Genomic DNA, 21,240 nt, shown 5'->3' with positions numbered 1-21,240 from the left:
AGGAGCTCTTAGCTCGCGATGAGATCCCCCACCTAGATTGAGCTTAGCAAGCGTCTCAAGCAGGGCTGTCGACTCGAGGCGAGCGGCAACCCGACTTGACTGTGGTCAAATGCCCTTCGTCTTTGCTTTCTTCCATGTCGACGTTTCCGCTTGACTCCATCAATGGTTCAATGGATGGCGAGTAGCTGCCATTCCTGACAGGGTCTCTAGAAGTTTTTCATACTGACAAGAAGGTGAACTGCTGAGCCCTGACGAATGTTGGCTGTGAGTGAGGCACACGGTCTCGTGGTGTGTGGAGAATCCAGAATTCGATAAAAATTCTCAAAATTCGACTTCGGGAGGCAAAGCTGAAAGGCTCTCGACACGTCTCTGCTTCGCCTCAGCAATCTACTCGACATGCAGCTCCACCGACCAAGCTCACTCGACAGCTGCTGAATCGCATTCAGGGTCAACCGACCACTTCCACCTCTTCTTCCACGATATACCTAAAGCAAGAGAGCCCCTAGCTTGCTCCCCATCTCGACCACAGCATCTCCTTCTGACCTGCCTTGTTCTCTTCTCGGCGAGCAATCGGCCTCGATACATCCTAGCTGCTTGCCATCGCATCGACATTCATTCTAGCGCGACACCACTTCCTGCATCCATCATCCCGTAGCATTGCATCGGCGCAGTTTCCGCATATTGTTCAATCGGCGTGCTCATTATCTCATCGGCAACCAAAAGACGTTTCATTCAGCGCATCCAACCTTGCATCGACGCGCTCTCGCCATTGACTGCCATCTGCACAGAGACGAAAGCTCTGAGCGGGATTTTTGCTCAACACATCCGCATCCTGAGCTAGCCAAACGCGTCCAGGCGTCCCGCACTCGAGCTCTAAGTGTCTACACCGGCTCGCCGCTGGAGATCAAGCCGTCTTTGAAGAGGGATCGTCTCTCTCCACTTACACACAACCACTAAGCGCAACCCCCTTGTTGGTGCTTAACTCGCCAGCATCCCAGGACAGCGAGGCGGCTCCACAGCCTCTGCCGTCCTCTGCCTTTCTCGCACGCATAGCCCACCATGGGCAGCGATCTCGATCTGCAGATCGAACAGCTCAAGAAATGCCAGCCGCTCTCTGAAACGCAAGTCAAGGAGCTCTGCCTCAAAGCACGCGAGATCCTCATCGAAGAAGGCAATGTACAGCATGTCGATGCACCTGTGACGATATGCGGCGACATCCACGGACAGTTCTTCGACCTCATGGAGCTGTTCAAGCACGGCGGCATGTGCCCTGAGACCAATTACCTGTTCATGGGTGACTTTGTCGACCGCGGCTTCTACTCGGTGGAGACGTTTCTGCTGCTGCTGGCGTTGAAGGTGCGATATCCGGACCGCATAACCTTGATACGTGGCAATCACGAGTCGAGGCAGATCACGCAGGTGTATGGATTTTACGACGAGTGCGTCCGCAAGTACGGCAGCGTCAATGTGTGGAGGTACTGCTGCGAAGTGTTCGACTTCTTGGCGTTGGGAGCCGTGGTGGACGGCAGGGTGTTTTGCGTCCACGGCGGCCTGTCACCCAGCATCACCACCTTGGATCAGATCCGAAGTATTGATAGGAAGCAAGAGGTACCGCACGACGGCGCCATGTGCGATCTCCTATGGTCCGACCCCGACGACATCACCGGGTGGGGCATGAGCCCACGTGGAGCAGGATACCTCTTCGGCGGCGACGTCGTCCAGCAATTCGCCCATACCAACGACCTCGACCTCATCGCAAGGGCACACCAACTCGTCCTGGAAGGGTACAAACTCATGTTTGACCAGACCATCGTCACCGTCTGGTCCGCACCCAACTACTGCTACCGCTGCGGAAACGTCGCCAGCATCCTCAAGCTCGACGACGCGCTCAATCAGAAATACGAAACGTTCGACGCGGCCGCTCAGGAAGCGCATGGCGTTCCGGCCAAGAGGCCGGCGCCAGAGTACTTCTTGTAGTCAGCCGGCTTGAGGGGTCTAGGTTTCGGTGTGTTCTCTCATGTACTTGTAAGGTGTGGGTTTCTTTTCTGTTGTTGTACCAATCAGGATGGCTTTTTGTTTTTGCATCGCCCTTGCTTCGAGTCTGAGTGTCTTGTGACCTGGGGAGACTGTGTCACAAGCGCGAGCTTCTAGAAGAATGCGCAAAGCACGTAACTTATTGACACGCCAGAGAAGCGTCTTACTGCTTCGTATATATGTGGTCGTAAACAAGAGAGCGCAAAGGTAATCTACAAAAGTGTGATCATCAAGCAAGCATTTCGCTTTGGAGACTAGAGAGCGTGCCTGCGACTGCTCAGTAGCCAGCAGCACCGGGAGCCCTCTCACCCTCTCTCCTCAACTTGAGGTAGATCTCCTTCATCCTAGTCAAGTCGCTGCTGCCAGGTCCCGCACGAGCAATCGTCTTGGACTGGCTGTTCTTGAGATCCACCAGCTTGGTGACGCGGTCCCACGTGGTGCCCTCTGCCAACTCACGCGTGCGCTCCTCCTGGAACTTGGCCTCGCTCTCCTTGTTGAGGGCGATATTCTTTTCCTTTTTCGCGTTGTATTCCGCGTAGAAGTTGTCAATGTCCTGTTCGGCTTTGGAGATGGCTTCGGCCTTCTTGCGTTCTCCCTCGGCATCGCGTTTGGCGATGGCGTCCTTTTGGGCTTCGCGCCACTGTCGCACGGCTTCGGGCTCCTCGGTGGGCTCCTCGTAGCTGTACGAGTAGGTGGGTTGCGATGCGGCTGCTGGAGCGGTGGTTGTGGGGGCAGCGCGCGAGGGTGCGGATGTGGCGCTGATTAGGTCGTCCTAGATGGCAGCAAACACAAAAGGTCAAGCGATGCGAGAAAGAACATGTTAGTTGGTCGCCGAAGCCTGCGAAGAAAGCAAGGGAGGACGCAAACTCACAGCATCATCGTGGTAGGCGCCGTTTGTGTTGGTCGAAGGACCATCGTCCAGCTCAGGGAAGTTTTGCTCGAATTTGCCAACCTCGTCGTCGACAGCGGCCTGGTTGGAGGTAGCCGAGGCGGGTTCGGGCTTGTCATCGAGGTCGTCAAACCCGAAGGCGGTGGAGCCGCCCGCTTTGGCAGTGGAACCAGCAGCGGCGGGGGGCGCCGAGAATCCGTCCTCGTCTAGTGCAGGGAAGGCCGAAGCGGAGCGTTCAAAGTCGTCTGCAGAGGCACCTGCAGCCGCCGAAGCAGAAGAGCCAAAGAGGTCGGCGTCGCCGGAAAGCACGCCAGCAGCTTCACGCTCGCGAGCGAGAAAGTCGGCCGTAGGATCCGAGGGCTTCGACTCGCCAAAGTCAAATGCCATTGTGACAGAAATTGAAAGGTATCGAGGTGTTGTTGGTGATGTGGCGATGCTACGATTCGAGGTGCGTCCTGAAACAGTCTAGACTTGGATGGTTGAGGTGTCGGCTCCAGCGTAAGTCAGATGAGGAGACTGTCCGTGGCGATGTCTGAGGAAGGAGATGGTTGTGCGGGAATATGACGGAGGATGTCGACGAGAACGAATGCCGACGAGAGTGTGTGAGTGTTGCTTTGAGCTGATCTTCCTTCCACGGCTGACTGGCCGCTGCAGCACGCCGTCAGTCACAGCCATCTGCCAAATTGCAGTGTCGAGCTTGCGTCTGTGCGCGTCGGCTGATGTGCTGGATTTTCGAAACTGGCAGCAAAACAGCCACAAACACAGCTTTGGCTCGTGATCGATTTTTCGTCGACCATGGCATTGTTAGCAGGCTCACATTTGCACATTCTTATCGAGCAAATATACTACATCTTCATTCGCGATGCAGCTTTGCACAAGAGATTCAATCTTCTTAACGTTGGGGCTGGGAGTCTTCACGAACCCAGGGCTTACATCTAGAATCCTTGTTCGCTCAGACTGTTGGGCGTCAGATAGTGACAAGAGCATCGTTCGCGCACAGCTGAAACAACCGAAACAAACATCTTGGAGACATGTGCATTGATTGAGAATGCCAGGGTCGTCACCTCAGAAGAACAGAGTGTGACGTGGAAATACATGATGGGATTGGGAGAGTTTTAAAGAGAAAGTTGCGAGAATATGCATGTGGATGATGGTGGTGGTGTACAACAGGCCCCGACGCAGGCTCTCGCCCTCCTGCGGAACTGAGACCCGGATGTTTTTGTAACTTTTGGGGGGAAAGAAGGCCAATCGATCGAGTCCGACGCCTCACGCCGTTCTGAACTAAAAGAAGCAACCGCATCGACGTTGGTGGACCAAAACGACTGCTTTAGAAACGACCGAACTGCTTGGCAGCCTTCTCGGCCGACTTGTTCTTGGAGACCTTGAGGACGTTGAAGCGGACAGTCTTGGAGAGAGGGCGGCACTGGCCGATGGTGACGGTGTCGCCGACTTGGACACGGAAAGCGGGCGAGACGTGGGCGGCAACGTTCTTGTGGCGCTTCTCGTAACGCGAGTACTTGGGAACAAAGTGGAGGTACTCTCGGCGGATGATGATGGTGCGGGTCATCTTGGTCGAGACAACCTTGCCGGTCAGGATACGGCCACGGATCGAGACGAGACCAGTCCAGGGGCACTTCTTGTCTGTTTGAGCCGAAAGTCAAAAGAAATTGACAGGAAGGGGGTCAGTGGAACAGTTTGCAAAAGGGGGTAGAACATGCGAGACTAGCAGCATGTCGAAGCGCTTTCAACACGTTGCAGTTTCCAGGTTCGATGCGGCTGACTATAGCCAAATGGCGGTGGTGATAGTGTCGGCGGCAACGCGATAAATCTGAGACGGCCGTGATAGCAGTAGAACGGCACTCCTTTGTAGTTGGGGTACAATAACCTGGCACACCAATACCGAGTAATCGCCTCGGATTAAGGAGATGTCCGCCATTGCATCTGGAGAGACACGTTTGCTGATCGGCATCAGTGTGACCAACAGCTCCTGTTCCAGTATCTAAAACCAACGTCTCTGTTCGAGTCGTTGACCACATCGGATCTGAGCAATCGTGATGATCCCAGCCTGGCAATTATGGCTGTTCCCTATCGTGATGCCGCTGTCCAGTCTGACGTGTAATGACATGCGCACAACGCGGAAACCGCTTCATCCTGATTCGACAGGACAAAACCGTCCCTCCTCCTGTTACTGATCTGCAGACTGAGCGATATTGCCGAGTTCAATCCTCCAACAGTGACCACGCGAATCCAGGTATGGCATTGTGCTGACGTGGACTTGACTTTTGTTCTCTGACAAAACCATATCTCCTTCTGCTGCTGGTGGTGATGCTGATAATGGGTATGTTGCTGCTTCGTGCAAAGTTGTTGTTGCTATTGCCTTTGCTTTCTTGTCGATATTGTCTGATGGCTCTCGTCTAGAACCTGGATGTGCTGCGTGTGATGATACGCTGCGAACGCTGATAGTCGTCGGCTGCAATTATGTGTCGAGATGCTTACCAATGTAGGTACCGTCAATGGCGGCACGGGGAGTCTTGAAGCCAAGACCAACATCCTTGTACCATCGGCGGTCGCGGGTGGTCTTGCGAGCAGCCTTGGAGTTCTGGAAGATGGGCTGCTTCTGGAAAGCCTTTTCGGTCTGAACACCGAGCTCGACGTTGGACATGTTGGGCGAATGTACGGTGAAGAAAGGGGATGGATGACGGTCTTGAGGGTGAACAGATGGTGGTGACGACGACCTTGACGTTGAGCAAACACAGAGACACACTCGCCGAAGCCTCCAACTGCGAATCGTTAACGGCCAGTCAGTTCTCGTCTCTCTTTGTCTCTCACTCTCTCGCGCCCCTTGGCTGGTTCGAGGTTTCGAAGGTTTTGTGAGGATTCGCGAAAATGAGGCTGCAGTGCCAGTCTCTCAACGCAGACTAGCCTGCTTCTTCCAGCCACTTGGCCTCACGGCCAGTCATTCTGGGTCGCAACTGCACGATGGTCGTTGTTCTGCGTGCTGCTGCCTCAGGATTTGCACTTGGCGACCATCGACTGCTCTCCTGCCCGAAGAATACGGAATTTGAAAAATTCGGATTCGACTTACACTGAAGATGTATCTGCCTTTGAAACAAATACCAAAATAATGTACAGTATTTCCAGACAATCACGTGCTAATACCAATGTAGCGGCCGACCGGTAAGATCAGGAAATTTGAAACTGGCGCGAACTGATGAGCATGGTGAGAAGGAAGCAAACAGCATCGGGAGACTGCTTTCAGGTTCAGGGCAAAGCTGGCATTTTCCCTCAAGAAGACTCCCGATCACGGAAAGGTGGAAGCCAGAGCTGCGATTTTGCTTGCAGCTCTGCCGTCCCCTGTGCCTCGCACTCGGTTTCGAGGTTTGCCTGGTGAATGGAAGCCGTCGCCGGTCCCATCGTTCTCGCACACCATCTACACCACTTACCATCCGTATTCCCATTCTTCACCCTTCGTGCTGAGTAGGAATCGCCTTGATCTTCATTCTTTAGCGATCCCTTTCGAAGAAGCCAAACCTTTCATTCTATCCCACCAAAATGTCCGACGTTGAGGAGGTCCCCCAGCAGGTCGAGGAGGTCGAGGTCGCCGAGGCCGCTCCCGCCAAGGGCGCTATGTCCATCGAAGATGCTCTCCAGGAGGTCCTCAAGAAGGCTCTGATCCACGACGGTCTCGCCCGTGGTCTCCGTGAGTGCGCCAAGGCCCTCGACCGTCGCCAGGCCCACCTCTGCGTTCTCGTCGAGACCTGCAACGAGCCCGAGTACCTCAAGCTCATCGAGGCTCTCTGCAACGAGCACAAGATCGACCTGCTCAAGGTGTCCGACCCCAAGACTCTCGGCACCTGGGCCGGTCTCTGCAAGATCGACCGTGAGGGCAACCCCCGTAAGGTCGTCGGCTGCTCTTGTGTCGTCGTCAAGGACTACGGTGAGGAGTCCGAGGGTCTCAACGTTCTCCTCGAGTACTTCAAGAGCCGCTAAGCGTATCGTTCGTCTGCCTTTGTTCGGTAAGGCGATGATCGTTGATGCATTTCAGGTTGAAGGTTAGTATTCCATCTTGGCGCGAACGGCCCGAACTGCAATTGACTGGATCGTTGGAAAGGGGCATCTGGAACAAAGAAGTCGGCGGGTTGCAACGAGCAGGGGACGTTACGAAGAGGGGTTACTGCGGAACGTGGCACGCAGCGCGACGGCCATGACGGACAATGGAAGGCTGCCGCTGCTCTCTTGCTCATTCAATGATGAATCACAGGACTCCCTCAACGGATGGTGCCCTTCCATTTTGCGGTAGGGTACAGAGAAGAAAACCCCCTATCCGGAATCATTATACTCGTCTGACACCGAGCCAGAGCATCGTCATGGAACGAAAAGGGAGGGATGATGGCTACTTGCGCCAAGCAGTTCGGATCTAGCGTATTGCCTTCGCGGACCATTCACTGACATTCTCGCCTTCTTCCTCCTGCTGCCATTACCTCACTGCCAGTTTCTTGTCGACTTCGTCGTGACTTTTTTAATCCTCCAATCCAAAATTGGCCGCACACTTCGGTCGCAAAACCCCCAAACTTCCTTGTGTGTCAGCCTTGATCTGTGACTACTGATGCATAAGATTCTGGTGATGAGCACATGGTGTCGGCGAAAATGAGCTGAAGGATGGGTATACATTGTGTTGGACTGCACGGGATACAAGTACAGATGGTAGACGCTGCTGATGCTGTGTAGTCTGCAGTGTGGTCAGCGCCGTGAATGAGCAAAGCGGTCCGAGGGGCCATCGCGTCCCGACGGTCTGTTCTGCTTTGGCGCAGTGGCCAATGAGGGATCCGGCCTGACGACACAGTCAAGCATGTCTCCATCGGACAGGCCAATGTCTGCGAGAGTGATGATAGCAGCGTTTTCGTCAATCTCGTCTCGCAACAAGTCCCAGCCAAGCAGCTTCGACGTCGACTCGCTGAACGGTTTCTCGTCGTGCCGCTGATCGGCTACATCAAGATCCATATCTCGGTCATCACTGTCGAGATCGGAAAGGAGTCCCGACACGTTGCTCAGTGGTACGCGTGTGACGCCGACGCCGACCGGCTTTGCTTTGAATTCTCGCAGTCGGTCGTTCCAGTAAACGTGCCTGAAGGCATGGAGGGCGAAAGGCGAGGACACGGTAGGATCGGCATCATAGAGCAGTTGTGCAACTTCCCTCAGGGTGTTGGTCTTCCTGTATCATCGCAAACAAGGTAGTAAGACTGTGTCAGCAGACGAGGCAGTGACGAAGCAACGAGGAGAACGAGGTCTTACCAAACATAGATCTTAAACTTGTCTCGGGCAGGGCATGCATCCGACTCAAAGTGTTCCAAAGGTCGGAACGGCGCGGGTTTCACGTGGACTGTGAGCAGGAACGGAGTGGCCTGTGGCATGGGAACGACAAGAACGGCCTTCCAAGTCAGCAAAATGGTCTTGTCGATGCTCGCATGTCGCTGTCGTCTGCGATACTCACATCATCTCCCGGAGATGGAGGCCGCTCGGCCATGCTGGTCGGAGCAGTTACACGTGCGTAGTGCGGACCTGGAGATTCCAGCTATTGCAGCGACGAAGGAGTCTGCAGGCAAATCTGCGATGACGGCCGCTTTGATGGTGACTGTATGCGATGTGCTTTCAACATGAAACAGCTCGACGCAACTCGGAAAGTGGAGGAAAATACGTCGCTGTGAGCTGTGCCGAGAAAGTTTGCTGAAAGGCTCGCCAGGATCTTGTGTCGTGTTGCTCTTTTCACACTGTGGCCGAAAAGGCAGCATCAACACGCGGCGTGTTGAGTGTTGGTCTTCAAAAGAAAGTGACAGATGAAAGTATTGATTGATACAGTCTCGCAATTCCAAACTGCGCAAGCTGACAACAATCAAAACAATCCCGAGAAGCAGTGCTTTCCGGACCCTCGTTCGGTTTATGTGATGTACGCGAAGGAAAGCAACCTCTCACGACAAAACGCCAAACGACACTTCATCCTCTCCTGCTTGATCTGAATTGCCTCAAGACTACGTTTCTTGCCCACCGTCAGGCGCTGCAAGGAACCACAATCATTCACATTGCTTGCCCTAGCAAGGTGCCTCCCGACTACTTGCGACTCGCCTGCTCAGGTGCTGTCGTTCTTTCTCGGTTCGTCCGCCAACAGAGAGGAACAGGCCGACACTGCTAGCGCCTCGCCCGACAGTCCCGAAGAAGACGCGCTCAAACGCTGAGTTGTATCCCGAATACACTCAGCATCACTCCTCGGCAAAACCGCAACGGGCTTGCTGGCGCACCTGAGCCTTTGATCCAGCACGCAGCCGTTCACGGGCTCCGTTTGACCTTGCAGCGCATATAATTGTCTGATGCTCGGTGCCTTTGCAGCGTGCCTCTTGCTCTGACGCAGACAAACCAGCCAATACGCTGCAGGATTGATCCACGCAGCTTTCCCTCCGACATGACAGATCCTCTCCTCCAAGGCGCTCCGATGCCAACAGGCGTTGAACAAGAGCAGCAACAGGTCCCACCAAAGACTCAGCCCAGCCATTTGCAGACGGCACCACCGCCTGTTCCATCTCCACACCCACCACCCTCGCCCACCACACTTACCTTGCAGCATGCAATCCAGCCTCCAGCACAAATCCAACACCATACAGAACCTTCATCCGCACAGCAACCCTCGACAGAACACAGCCTCGAACAGGTTCACCAGTCACCCACAGATGCAGAGATGATGCGGACGTTCCTTCCAGCTGAGGGTGCGACTTCCAAAGCACACCAACAGGCCGCATACATCGACCCTGCCTTAGCACAGCATAGGCTAGGGCATGCAGAGGCGCAACAAAGATTGAAACAGCCTGCAGCCAACCCGAGCGCACAAGCAGATGACAAACCCGTCACTGAACCCGAGGTTGCCGAAACCACAGACGAAGCAGACGAGCTCACAGAGGGGACAACAGACCCTATCATCACCACGTCGAGCGAAGACGCAAAGCAAGCTGAATTCATCAAGCTCCAGGAAGAGATCGAGGACCTCGAAAATGCCATCGATGGTCTCAGCGACTACTACCGGATCGTTGATCGGCTCGGCGAAGGCACCTTCTCTTCCGTCTACAAGGCCATCGATCTGCAGCACTTTGCTTTTGACAACGACGACTGGATCACGCGTGGGCCTCTTGATCCTTTGCGCAAAGGCGTCTGCCACGTCGCACTAAAGAAGATCTACGTCACTTCAAGTCCGCAGCGAATCTTTAACGAACTGTCCATCATGGAGGATCTGCGCAACGCCGACTACGTCTCGTACCTTATCACCGCCTTCCGCTCTGAGGACCAGATCGTCGCTGTCATGCCCTACAGTCGTCATAGCGACTTTCGTGACTACTACAAAGAGATGCCGCTCGGCGACTTCAAGTACTACTTCCGATGCCTCTTTTCCGCACTGCAGAGCGTACATGAGGCGGGGATCATGCATCGCGACATCAAACCTGCCAACTTCCTTTATGATCCGTCCTCGGGACACGGAACCCTTTGCGACTTTGGTCTGGCTGAACGCTTCGAGGCCACCGAGTGGCGAGGCAAGTGTCACCACACGTGTCCCACCCCGCAACATCCGCATGGCACCAAAGAGATCAATCGAGCGGTCGACTCCATCTGGTTCGAGCCAGGCAAGCCTCTGTCAGGTCAGCCCGCTCCCTCGGAGAGTACGGCGTCCGGAGCCAGTGGCGGCCTGAATTCGGCATCAGCTGCAGCAATTGCTGCAGGTGCTTCTGCCGGCACAGATGCACTGGTCGCTTCCTCCAAGTCTGGCGTGATGGACCCGCCTCCCGAGCGAGTCGGTTACCTTATCTATGATGCACGTCAAGGTGTACGTGCCAATCGTGCGGGAACAAGAGGCTTCCGAGCGCCAGAGGTGTTGTTCAAGTGCCAGGACCAGACGGTCGCCATCGACATCTGGTCTGCCGGCGTCATTCTGCTCACGCTCCTCATCCGGCGCTTCCCCGTCTTCAACTCGAACGACGACGTCGAGGCTCTGCTCGAGATCGCCGTCATTTTTGGCAAGGCACGCATGGAGACATGCGCCATGCTGCACAATCGTACTTTCCACTGCAACATTCCCAGCGTCAGCAACTCGGGTTCGCTGACCGAGTTCATCAATCGGCTCAATCCGGACCTCGCGGACCCGGGCAACCATCCGGATCCGCAACAGTATGCACGCGATGTGGCCAATGCGCTTGACATGGTCAAGTCTTGCCTTCACGTCGACTGCACTCGACGCAAGACGGCTGCCGAGCTGCTGCAGCATCCGTTCCTGCGCATCGATCCGGAAGAGGACGAAACCATGGATGAGCATCAGTATGGTCAGTACATGCAGCACTCGCAGCATTTCGCAGATTACTATACTGCCGGCGGCGAAGAGACGGCTGGCGCTTATCACGAGGGAGAGGTGCCTGTCAAACAGGTATACGAAGAGGACGAGCTGGAAGACGCAGACGAACACAAGTATATGCGCGACGAAGAGGTGGTCCAGCTGCAAGGCAGACGGGGAATGCAGGGTGAAGGGTCAGAGGCTGGTGAGCCCATGCCTCACCAGCAGCAGCAGCAGCAGCAGAAAGAGCAACAGTATCAGCATCAGCATCCAGGACAGGAGCATCAGCAATCTTTATTACATCGTCAGACTGCAACAGTACAACAGATCTAGTCGAGTCGTCAACGTGTTGGATCCTTTCTCACCGGACGCACTTTTCCCGTCATTTGCATCACTACCCGTCGGATTCACACGTATTGTTCTTTCACGCCCATGGTCGGGCATTCAGTTCAGGTCCAATGTACCACGCAAAGCATTCGGTTTGTCGCAATCATGATTGACAATTTTGGGATGAAGAGGGGGCACTGTACACGAGATGAGAAAAGAGGGCGAAGACGACGCATTCGTTCAAGCGTCGATCTGGTCGTCGGCCTCTTCTTCGTTGACCAGGTCATCGGTCTCCTCGCCGAAGTTGGCGGGGACGCGGTACATGCGGATGGTCTGCTTGTTGGGGTCCTTGAGCAAGACGTATTTGCCCTCGTCAGCTTTGCGGGCGAGGTCGGCGATGGTGCGGACGATACCCCAACCGTTGCTGAGGTTGACGGCCATCTGGCCGGCGAGCTCGCGCGGCTTGAGCCACGAAGTGCCCAGGATGGTGTGGCGCGAAGCGTCCTTGGGGTTGGCACGCGAGATGTAGCCCAGCTTCATGCTGTCTGCACCGGCGAGGAGCGACTGCACGGCGAATCGGGCGAGCTTGAACGAGTTGTTCTTCATCTCGGTGGCCACTACGGCACCGCGCTGCGAGTCAAGCTTGGAGCGCCAGTCCTGGGCGCCTCCGGCACCCTGGGCGCGCGAGTCGAACTCGTTGAGCGACTTGATGGTGATGAGCTGCTTCTCCTTAGATGCGCCTGTGGTATAGGCGTCGATTTCGGCACGCACGACCAGCTCGACCGGGTCCGACTCTTCGGAAGACAGGTTGAACTTGCGGTATCGGTAGGCGCACGACGCCAAGGGGTCGGTCTCGTCAGGAGAGTAGAAGGGGTTCTCGTGCTCGAGCTTGTAGACGTTCTTCTCGTTGACGACCTGGAAGGCGAAGTTCTGGTTGACGTAGGTTGCCTCGAGGCTGAGTGCCGAAGGGGTGTTGAGTGCGTTGGCCTTGGCGGCGGCTTCGTTCTCCTTGCCCTCGGGAGCCTCGCTGGGCGGGTCGGCGGCGTTCTCGTTGACGGTGAGATAGTCGAAAGGACCACCATCGCGCTTGTCGAAGAAGACCTTGCCATCGGCAGTCTTGGTGATGATAATATCCCACGAGTAGACGGAACGGGTGGCGCACATGAGAAGCGCAAGAATCGAGTCGGTCATGTAGATCTTGGCATCTTGCTTGGACGAAATGTCCTGGATGACAGGGTCGTCCGAGGTGGTAGGGTTGTATCGGATGCGGTCGATCGACGAAAGGCCCTGAGCCGTCTTGACGGTAACACGGTCGTAGGATCGGTCGTATTCGAAGAGGGCACCGTAGGTGGAAATGTCCTGAGGCTCCTCAACTTCGAGACGAAGCTTTCCGAGACGAACAAAGTCGATCTCCTCCACCTGTTCCCAGTCCTGGCCCACGGTGACCGAAGCCTCGCGAATGCGCTGAGGCTTGTCCCACTCCTTCCAACCGAAACGTCCACCGCCACGACGAGCGGTTGCAGCACCACCACGACCGCCGCGGGCACCACCACGTCCTCCTGCGCCGGCACCAAACTTGGAAGCGCCACGGCCTCCGGCAGCACCGGGGCCGCCGCGTCCACCTCGTCCACCGCGCTGGCCCATCTGGCCCAGACCTCCACGTCGGGAAGTAGCAGTTCGCGTGTTGTCGACCACCGAGAAGGAAGCCTCGTCGTCACCGTGGAAGTAGGCGAAAGCAGAAGATGCCGCCGAGGTACCAAAGTTTTGCTGAACATCACGCGCGCGGCCCTGTCGACCGCCGCGAGCGTTGGTGGCATCGTTCGAGGCACCCGAAGCGTTGTTCCAGTCGGCGATACGGCCGACCTTGTCGTTCTTGGCGTAAGGTGCGAAGGGGATGTCCTTGAGCTCCGAGGGGAGAGCGTTGGAGCCGGAAGCGGGACCCCAGAGGTCGTTGTCCGGCTGGAGCTTGGGAAGCTGGAAGCTCGCCATTGTGACGATGTGTTTGTGTGTGTGCAAGGTTGAGAAGGATGAAGATCCTGCCTGTTGACTTGCAAATGGTAGATGGAAGGAAGAGACTACAAACCACGTCGTTGCAGGCTTGCTGCTGTTCCTCAGACCGAAAGGCGGTCTTGCGTGTCTCTCTCTCTCTCTCTCCTTCTGCGCGGCGCGAGAAGATTGGGGCGATCCCTTTCGGTCCTGGAGCTCTGCCCGCTGCGCAAGTTTTTTTCTTCTCGTTAACAGTAGCAGAAGGAATCTAAGCGAGGGTTCGTCATTGTTAGATCTCCTTTTACTCAGAGGAAGCAACAAAAATCCACGTGATAGCTTCACGCACATCCGTCTGTGTTCGCGCTTTTCAGCTGGACAGAGTGGCGAAAACGCTGAGTCTGCTGAGCGGTTTCTAATCTTTTTCGAGATGCACGTCATGTGTTGTTCGCTGGTTGCGTCGTAGAACACTGGCCAAGTGCCCCGTTATCTCCACACACTCGAGCGCAATCCCAAGTAAACGGTGTGAGATGAGAGGGTCCAACTCTCCACTGACGCTCAGCTGCGCTGCAGATTTTAAAGTTGCGGATGCCGGCTGCCATCCCTTTCCACTCTACCACCATCCCCCGGCCGCCCCTTCCGCCACCCTGGTCATCATCCGCTGCGACCGTCACCATGTTCATGCTCAAGAGCCTCTTTGGCAAGATCTGGGGCGACGCCAACAACCAAGAGCTCATCCAGATCCCCGCAGGCTCTCTCTACCTCGTTCGTCCCAACGGCCCTCAAGGCTCGCGCGAATGCATCTACGAAGACGCCGTCCTCGCCATCCGCAGGACCACCTCCGAGTATCACTACCAGCTCGTCGTCACCAAGGCATTCCAGGATTCGCAGCCGGAGCTCGTCGACCAGGAGGAGGACGACTTGGAGGACGAGCGCGCTTTCTTGATTGACCAGGCACTCGACTTCCGCCTCTCGACGCGAGGCAAGGAGCGTACCATTGTATGGAGAGACTTTGACGGCGACGAAGACGACTTGCTCGAGTTTGTCATCGACAACAAGCAGGTCAACGAGGTCACCATCACCATCTTCGAAATCACATTCCTGCAGTGCGTCTACGAGCACGCCTTCCGTACCAGCCACGAGCGGGCTACCGAGGAAGATCTCGACCGATTGAAATACAAGGACGAGGCCGATCAGAACCTCAAGCGCGAGCACAAGAAGGAGCTCGACAAAAAACTCGAGGATGCGGGTATCGGCTCGACTTCCGCAGTCAGGGAGGAAGAGAAGAAGCCGAAGTCCAAGGCCGAGGAGGATCTCAAACCCGCACCCGCGGTACCTGCTACCATTGCTCCCACCGCTGACACCGCAGGTCCCGCAATCGATGATAAATCTACGATCTTCTCCACCACTGCGGATCTGTACCTCTACGATTTGAAGTCCCAGTACTTCCTCGTACAGGAGCGCAAGGTTGATGTCAGAGTTCTCGAGGCCGGTCGCTACTTGTTCTGGCTCTCCATCCGCGGTGCCGACAAGGTGTGGCTCGCGCAGAAGGTGGAGAGCGACATGAACATGAACTTTTCGCCCGAGCAGACCTCGGCGGTTTGGAACTACTTTACCGATGACCGGCAGTGTTTCTCCTGGCTGCTCCGATTCGAGGACAAAGACGCTTACTCTCACTTCCAAAAGGGCTTCTCCCAGGTCATCTACGAGACGCAGAACGAGGAGCCTTGGGCCAAGGCAAAGAGCGACGACCGCGCCTACGCCGAGACTGCTTATGAGCAGGGAGAGCCCATGGATGTGGATGACATTAGCGAGAGTGAGGATGGAAATGAGTCGGTTCGGACAGCTCGGGAGGAGGACGACGACGATGACGCGGAGGAAGTCGCAGCCGCGCTACGAGGGGGCCAGGCCCGCCCAGAAGACTCTGCTTGGCCCGACGACAATACTTCTCTCCTGGCGGGCCAGCAAGACGTCAACTCGCTGCTTGCCGTGGGCTACAAGTTCGACCGCTCCTTTGTGGCACGAGGTGACAAGATCGGCGTCTTCCGTCACACGGACGACAACAGGCTCGAATTCGATACCACGATCAACAACGTTGGCACTCCGAGCGGCAAGGGCTTCAAACCTTTGAAGATGATGCTACACAACCAAGATGCCGAGATGGTCTTGATGGATCCGTCCAACAAGAACGCCGTGTTCAATATGGACCTGGAATACGGCAAGATTGTCGACGAGTGGAAGGTGCACGACGATGTGCAGGTCAACAACGTTGTCGCCAACTCAAAGTATGCGCAGATGACCGCCGAGAAGACCATGATCGGTCACAGTCACAATGGTATCTACCGTATCGACCCTCGCCTTTCTGGCAACAAGCTCGTCGACTCCGAATTCAAGCAATACGCATCCAAGAACGACTTCTCCGTGGCAGCCACCGACAGCAAGGGACGTCTCGCGGTGGCCTCCAACAAAGGTGACATCCGACTCTTCGACTCGATCGGCAAGAATGCTAAAACAGCGCTGCCAGCGCTTGGAGATCCAATTCTGGGAATCGACGTCTCCTCGGATGGTCGTTGGATCATCGCAACTTGCAAGACTTATTTGCTACTCATCGACACGCTTATCGGCAATGGTCGCTTCGCGGGCCAACTTGGATTCGACCGCTCCTTCCCTGCCGATGCCAAGCCACAACCCAAGCGGCTTACGCTCAAGCCATCGCACGTTGCCTTCATGGGCTCGGCCATCTCGTTCTCGCCTGCGCGCTTCAACACGGGCTCCGATCAGGAGACCTCGATCGTCACGAGTACCGGCGCATACGTTGTCAGCTGGTCCTTCAAGGACGTCAAAAAGGGAAACCTCGGCTCGTACGTGCTGAAGCGATACGGAGGTGAGGTCATCTCGGACGAGCATGCGTACGGTTCGGACCAGTCAATCGTGGTCGCGTTCGAGCACGATGTCCAGATGGCAAAGAGGAGCCAGTTGCTGAAACCCACTCGTAAGTCGCTAGCGCCGTCAGGCTTTGGTCGCTGATCTGTTTCTCGAGGACCGAGATCTCGGCTTGTGCTTCGTTTTCCGCTCTCTTTCTGCACAAATACTTTTTTTTTTATCTCTACGGTTTTATCTGTATACCGATAACCCCTCGACGCGAACTCTGTAATGTAATGTAGCCGCACAATGTTGGCCTCGACGCCTAGAAACCACCGATACCATTCCTTCAACAACTTTTAGATGGATCACCCTACCCTTACTATCTGTGGCTGCCGAGCTATTAAAGGGTCTTCATGAAGCACGGAGACACGAGAGGGCGCTTGATCTGTCACGATGCTGTATTTGCCGAGATGCGTTTCAGGCAGCGACGAAATGGATGAGCAAGTCGTAAATAGGTGAGAGAGCGAATTACTGACCCTGAATTTTGAGTGTTTTTTGGGTCTCATATTTTTGGTGTAGAATGGGCGGATGGCCTGCTCGACCAAGCCCAGATGCAAGTTCGGAAGACGGAAGAGCGCATGTCAAGCTGAAGATTCTCTCCACTGCGAGATTCGAGGCTGTTGCTTCCTCTCAAGCACACATCCTCTCTCCCTCATTGCGTCTGGATAGACTGACTTCCAGATTGCGGTTTGAGGCTCTTCCCGAACTGTAACATTCACGTCTCCTTACTCTTGTCCGAGCTCACAACCTCGCACACATACGCACAATGGCGCGAAACCAGGAAAAAGCGCAGTCGATGCTGTACCGCTTCCGCGAAGCGCAAGCCGCATCGCTCGGCATCACACCCAAATCCACCCGGCGTCCGCGCCTCGCATCCTCGGTCACCTCGCTCAAAGAGTGCGAGCGATGGCGCGGTGAAGTGATCCGCGAGATCTCGCGCAAGGTGTCCAAGATTCAAGACTTTGGTCTGACCGACTACGAGGTGCGCGATCTCAACGACGAGATCAACAAGCTATTACGCGAGAAGGGGCATTGGGAGAACCAAATTCTGTCGCTTGGCGGTGCAAATTACAAGCGCGGGGTGCCAAGTATGCTGGGTGGCGATCAGGGGGCGAGCGCGGGCGGGAGGGGCGGAGGATACAAGTACTTCGGAAGGGCGAAAGACTTGCCTGGCGTCAAGGAGCTGTTTAGCGGCAAGAGGGACGAGGAGGCGGAGGGGTGGAGGAGCGAGAAATACCAGAGGTTTAGGAATTTGCCGCCGAGCTACTATGGAGATGAGGACGAAGACGACGGGGTGCTGCTCGAGCAAGAAGCGCGGGCGGAGGAGGTGGAGTGGAACGAGCGATTCTTGCATGTCGTCCAAGGGTTGAAACAGGACATCCGTCGACGAGATAGATCCACAGAGCAGGACGATGACGAAATGGACTTCAGCGATACAGACGACACCTCGAATGGTGGAATCGAAGTCCCCATCATCCCCAGACCACCACCCCAACCCTGGAAGCAAAGCATGGAGGCCTTCGCACAGTCCTTCTCCACATCCTACTCCCACCCCGAAGCGTCAACGGCGGCAGCTGATGCAGAGACCTCGTCCAAACGCGCTCCCACAGACGATGACAACGACCTGCACACCGACACAAAACGGCTCAGAGGTCAACACGGACAACCAGTTGCCACCACACAAACGCCAACGTCAGCAGCTGAACCCGAAGCTGCACCAGTGACACCGGCACCGAGCGTAGGATACTCAATCTTCACTGCTGAAGATCTGCAGAACCCTGTGGTGCCCGACCGCGCAGCGATCGAGAAGGTCATCTTGCAGGCCAAGAAGAGGCAGCTAAGGCAGGAGTACATCGGTGCATGAAACGCAACACTGCCGTTTTGAACGTCGTCCCGCTTTGACCTTGGGTCGTCGATACTTTCCTATCTGTTGGTTGTACTTGTATCTTACATCAATGTCAAAAGTGACGCCTTTTGCGCGATGTTTATCCATGGTCGCCTTATGCCCCTTCAAAAGGAACTCTAACCCTAACCCACCGGTGTGTGACCGGTGGCCGCATGGAAAGCTCAATCTGAACCACCTCATCTCTGAACAGTGGCATCTCAAAAGCACAGACATCTTCGCAGGCGAAGAGAGACATGGATCGGGAAAAAGTACAGAGTCTGCATTGATGCGGGTGTGTATGTGTGTGAGGTACTACTCAGACCGACGTCTCTGCGAAAGGGGGACAAAAGCAACTTCCCCGGTTCCCACAAGACGGTGTCCATCATTTTTGGTTGGTGTGAATGTGATAATGCGTAGGTCGCAGCTGAAATCAACTGCGGACCCAATCGGACGCATGTCGGAGGTGATGAAGAAACAAGGACAGGGTGACAGGGCATGGAATCAAGATGCAAAGAACATTTACACCTTGAAGCCACGCGAAGCACGACGACCACGAGCCTTCTCGAACTTGCGGCCCTTGGCGCGGATGTAGGGCTTCTTGTTCTTGTGCGGGCCGAACCCGAAGTGCTTGACAGCCTCGCGGGCGTTCTTAACACCACGGATGAGCACAGTGTTGCTACCAGTGGGGGCACGAGTAGCGAGCTGGTCCAGGGTGAGGCACTCACCGCCGGCAGCCTCGATGCGGGCGCGGGCAGTGTTGGTGAATCGCAAAGCAGCGACGCTGAGCTTGGGCAGCTCGAGAACTCGGTTGTCGTCGGTGATGGTGCCAACAACAACAACGGTCTTGGGCGTCTCCGAAGCCGAAGCGGCCACACCACCCTGCGACTGGGTCAGGTAGATGATGCGCGAAACCGAAACGGGGGGCTGGTTGATCTTGGACATGTACAGGCGGCGGAGGATGGCCTTGTTGAATCGGCTGTCAGTGCGGCGAGCAAGGAAGCGGTAGAGCTGTGTTGATGGGAAGTTGGTGAGGAGAGCGAGGTTTTGGTCAGTACACGGTTGCTAGACTGCGTGCAGTTGCTGGCAGAGAAATTCCAAACGCTTCCTAGCTTCGTCTCTCCCCGTTGTGTTACAACTGATTCTTTTCCGCCCGTATCCTGCTCCAAGGACTCGATCGTTCGAGCGCTAGGGTTGCAATGCAATTGGCACGATGCCTTCCCTTCTGTATCCACCATTGCGACTATTTCGTCATCCTGATACCGCATGCTGCAAGCGTGTGGTCTCCTCTTTTGCCACTTGTGCGGATTGAACTTACCTTGACCAGGAGCAGGAGGTAAGGGTCCTGGCTCTTGGGGGCGGTACGCTGACCGTTCTTAACGTGCTTCTTGGCGATATCAATACCCTGAGAATGTGCAAATGCAGTGATAGAGAAGTCGGTCGTATGATTAGCATGACTGCTTGTTGGCGTAAAATAATAGGGTCGGGGCAAGAACGGGCTACGACAGCAGTATCATGGCAGTATCTGGTGGTGGATGTGGTTGCTGGAAAGTGGCTGCGGGTGATGAGTCTGTCGGTGTATCTGGTTGCACTCTGTGGTGAAGAGTATTGGCAGCGCGGTACGGCGACAGGCAGCGTGTGACTGAGATGACCTGGCTTGTTGTGAGTAGGATCCGCCTCTCGGCGATTTATGCGTGTGCTTTGATGGTTTGCTTCGACAGCATCTTCGTGCCTAGCAAAGTCCGCATTTCTCCTTGGAACTTGTGTCATCGCATCCATGCTGATACTGAGATCAACGAAACGGTAGCATCTATGCTGAAGCTGCGATCGACATCAGCACCCTTCCTTTCCAGTGCAATGCTCCCCATCGATGTGCTATCCAAGTATTGCCACTGGTTTTCCTTCCGATCATCCACTAAACTCTCTAACAACAAGTGCTGCCTTTGGAGCGCACAAAGCTGACGGCATTGTTGTAATTCGAAATTGTACGAAAGTATGCTGGTGTTGCTTGGAGCTCTAAACGATCGCTTGTTATGCTGATATTTTGGTGATGTTGCCCGTGTGATTGTCGTTGCTGCTCATCGTCGGGTAATGCTGTCGAGGATACTGGTCGTACGTGCCCGTTGATGCATTGTGTAGCATCAACTTACCATTTTGATGTATGTCTTGACGGGGTGGAGATGGTGACGGTTACAAGGACGATGATAGCGACGACGAGGTTTCGATACGCTTTGCCATTTCGCTCTCTCGCTTGGTTCAGAGAAGCACTTCGTTCAAAGCTGAACAGGCTGGCTGGCCTCGACTTCTCAAAACCTCGAATTTCCCTGCCACTCAAGGCTGGCTCGACGCTCCACGGCTCACAGCGTTCTCAATTCCACTTCTCGGGTTGCTGTTTCGTTCGAGCTCGAAAAGACTGGCTCTGCTGGCCCGTTCAGGAATGTGTGGTTGCCCGTCAGTCTCCTGGAGTTGAAAATTCGACAAATTGGCCAAGTTGAGCGAGAATTCAAGTTCGGCCGAAGAGCCTAGGTCACATGATACCAGATCGGTTAAAAGGCTTAACATTAAATATTTGAATTTCTTGCCGATCGGGTAGAGAGCTTAACAAAATCGCGATCTGTACAAAATTCGCGTTCAACTCTACTATCCGACATCCGAGCTTCGGAGGTGAGTTTGGACGCGATCACATAGAGTTTTCTACATGCGGGGTCAAGCCATCCGTGCAGTGAAAGCGTTCGTTCCTTCTCGTCCAACCCTCAACAGAAGTTTTTGTGCATCTGCAAGAGTCTGCACGACGCCTTTCCGCTCCACTTCCGCGTCGTCCAATCATACCCAGCCACC

General features: G+C 55.2%; 10 protein-coding genes across 10 annotated transcripts; 5 read left to right on the top strand and 5 right to left on the bottom strand.

The window, feature by feature from the left end:
* Positions 1-1,059: 1,059 nt before the first annotated feature.
* EX895_001712 (uncharacterized protein) lies at positions 1,060-1,977 on the top strand (the record flags this gene model as incomplete). The annotated part of the gene is made up of 1 exon (XM_029882311.1): positions 1,060-1,977. The coding sequence occupies one exon, from the start codon at positions 1,060-1,062 to the stop codon at positions 1,975-1,977; it is 918 nt and encodes a 305-aa protein (XP_029741166.1).
* A 334-nt stretch (positions 1,978-2,311) lies between these two features.
* Positions 2,312-3,310, bottom strand: EX895_001711 (uncharacterized protein; the record flags this gene model as incomplete). The annotated part of the gene is made up of 2 exons (XM_029882310.1): positions 2,312-2,806; positions 2,906-3,310. 2 exons carry the CDS (start codon positions 3,308-3,310, stop codon positions 2,312-2,314), a joined length of 900 nt encoding a protein of 299 aa, XP_029741165.1.
* Positions 3,311-4,250: 940 nt separating this feature from the next.
* EX895_001710 (uncharacterized protein) lies at positions 4,251-5,585 on the bottom strand (the record flags this gene model as incomplete). Its single annotated transcript, XM_029882309.1, has 2 exons — positions 4,251-4,564; positions 5,420-5,585. 2 exons carry the CDS (start codon positions 5,583-5,585, stop codon positions 4,251-4,253), a joined length of 480 nt encoding a protein of 159 aa, XP_029741164.1.
* Positions 5,586-6,475: 890 nt separating this feature from the next.
* On the top strand, positions 6,476-6,913 carry EX895_001709 (uncharacterized protein; the record flags this gene model as incomplete). The annotated part of the gene is made up of 1 exon (XM_029882308.1): positions 6,476-6,913. The coding sequence occupies one exon, from the start codon at positions 6,476-6,478 to the stop codon at positions 6,911-6,913; it is 438 nt and encodes a 145-aa protein (XP_029741163.1).
* Positions 6,914-7,663: 750 nt separating this feature from the next.
* Positions 7,664-8,447, bottom strand: EX895_001708 (uncharacterized protein; the record flags this gene model as incomplete). The annotated part of the gene is made up of 3 exons (XM_029882307.1): positions 7,664-8,135; positions 8,216-8,325; positions 8,415-8,447. 3 exons carry the CDS (start codon positions 8,445-8,447, stop codon positions 7,664-7,666), a joined length of 615 nt encoding a protein of 204 aa, XP_029741162.1.
* A 930-nt stretch (positions 8,448-9,377) lies between these two features.
* EX895_001707 (uncharacterized protein) lies at positions 9,378-11,476 on the top strand (the record flags this gene model as incomplete). Its single annotated transcript, XM_029882306.1, has 2 exons — positions 9,378-11,277; positions 11,448-11,476. 2 exons carry the CDS (start codon positions 9,378-9,380, stop codon positions 11,474-11,476), a joined length of 1,929 nt encoding a protein of 642 aa, XP_029741161.1.
* A 376-nt stretch (positions 11,477-11,852) lies between these two features.
* EX895_001706 (uncharacterized protein) lies at positions 11,853-12,803 on the bottom strand (the record flags this gene model as incomplete). Its single annotated transcript, XM_029882305.1, has 1 exon — positions 11,853-12,803. The coding sequence occupies one exon, from the start codon at positions 12,801-12,803 to the stop codon at positions 11,853-11,855; it is 951 nt and encodes a 316-aa protein (XP_029741160.1).
* Positions 12,804-14,270: 1,467 nt separating this feature from the next.
* On the top strand, positions 14,271-16,622 carry EX895_001705 (uncharacterized protein; the record flags this gene model as incomplete). The annotated part of the gene is made up of 1 exon (XM_029882304.1): positions 14,271-16,622. The coding sequence occupies one exon, from the start codon at positions 14,271-14,273 to the stop codon at positions 16,620-16,622; it is 2,352 nt and encodes a 783-aa protein (XP_029741159.1).
* A 664-nt stretch (positions 16,623-17,286) lies between these two features.
* EX895_001704 (uncharacterized protein) lies at positions 17,287-18,384 on the top strand (the record flags this gene model as incomplete). Its single annotated transcript, XM_029882303.1, has 1 exon — positions 17,287-18,384. One exon carries the CDS (start codon positions 17,287-17,289, stop codon positions 18,382-18,384), a length of 1,098 nt encoding a protein of 365 aa, XP_029741158.1.
* A 540-nt stretch (positions 18,385-18,924) lies between these two features.
* Positions 18,925-20,555, bottom strand: EX895_001703 (uncharacterized protein; the record flags this gene model as incomplete). The annotated part of the gene is made up of 3 exons (XM_029882302.1): positions 18,925-19,413; positions 19,721-19,807; positions 20,553-20,555. The coding sequence occupies 3 exons, from the start codon at positions 20,553-20,555 to the stop codon at positions 18,925-18,927; spliced, it is 579 nt and encodes a 192-aa protein (XP_029741157.1).
* Between the last annotated feature and the right edge of the window lie 685 nt (positions 20,556-21,240).

Source organism: Sporisorium graminicola, chromosome SGRAM_12 (assembly GCF_005498985.1).
Source record: "Sporisorium graminicola strain CBS 10092 chromosome SGRAM_12, whole genome shotgun sequence".
NCBI lineage: Eukaryota > Fungi > Basidiomycota > Ustilaginomycetes > Ustilaginales > Ustilaginaceae > Sporisorium > Sporisorium graminicola.
Note: the sequence above shows the minus strand (reverse complement) of the source record. Positions and strands in the feature narration are given on the sequence as shown.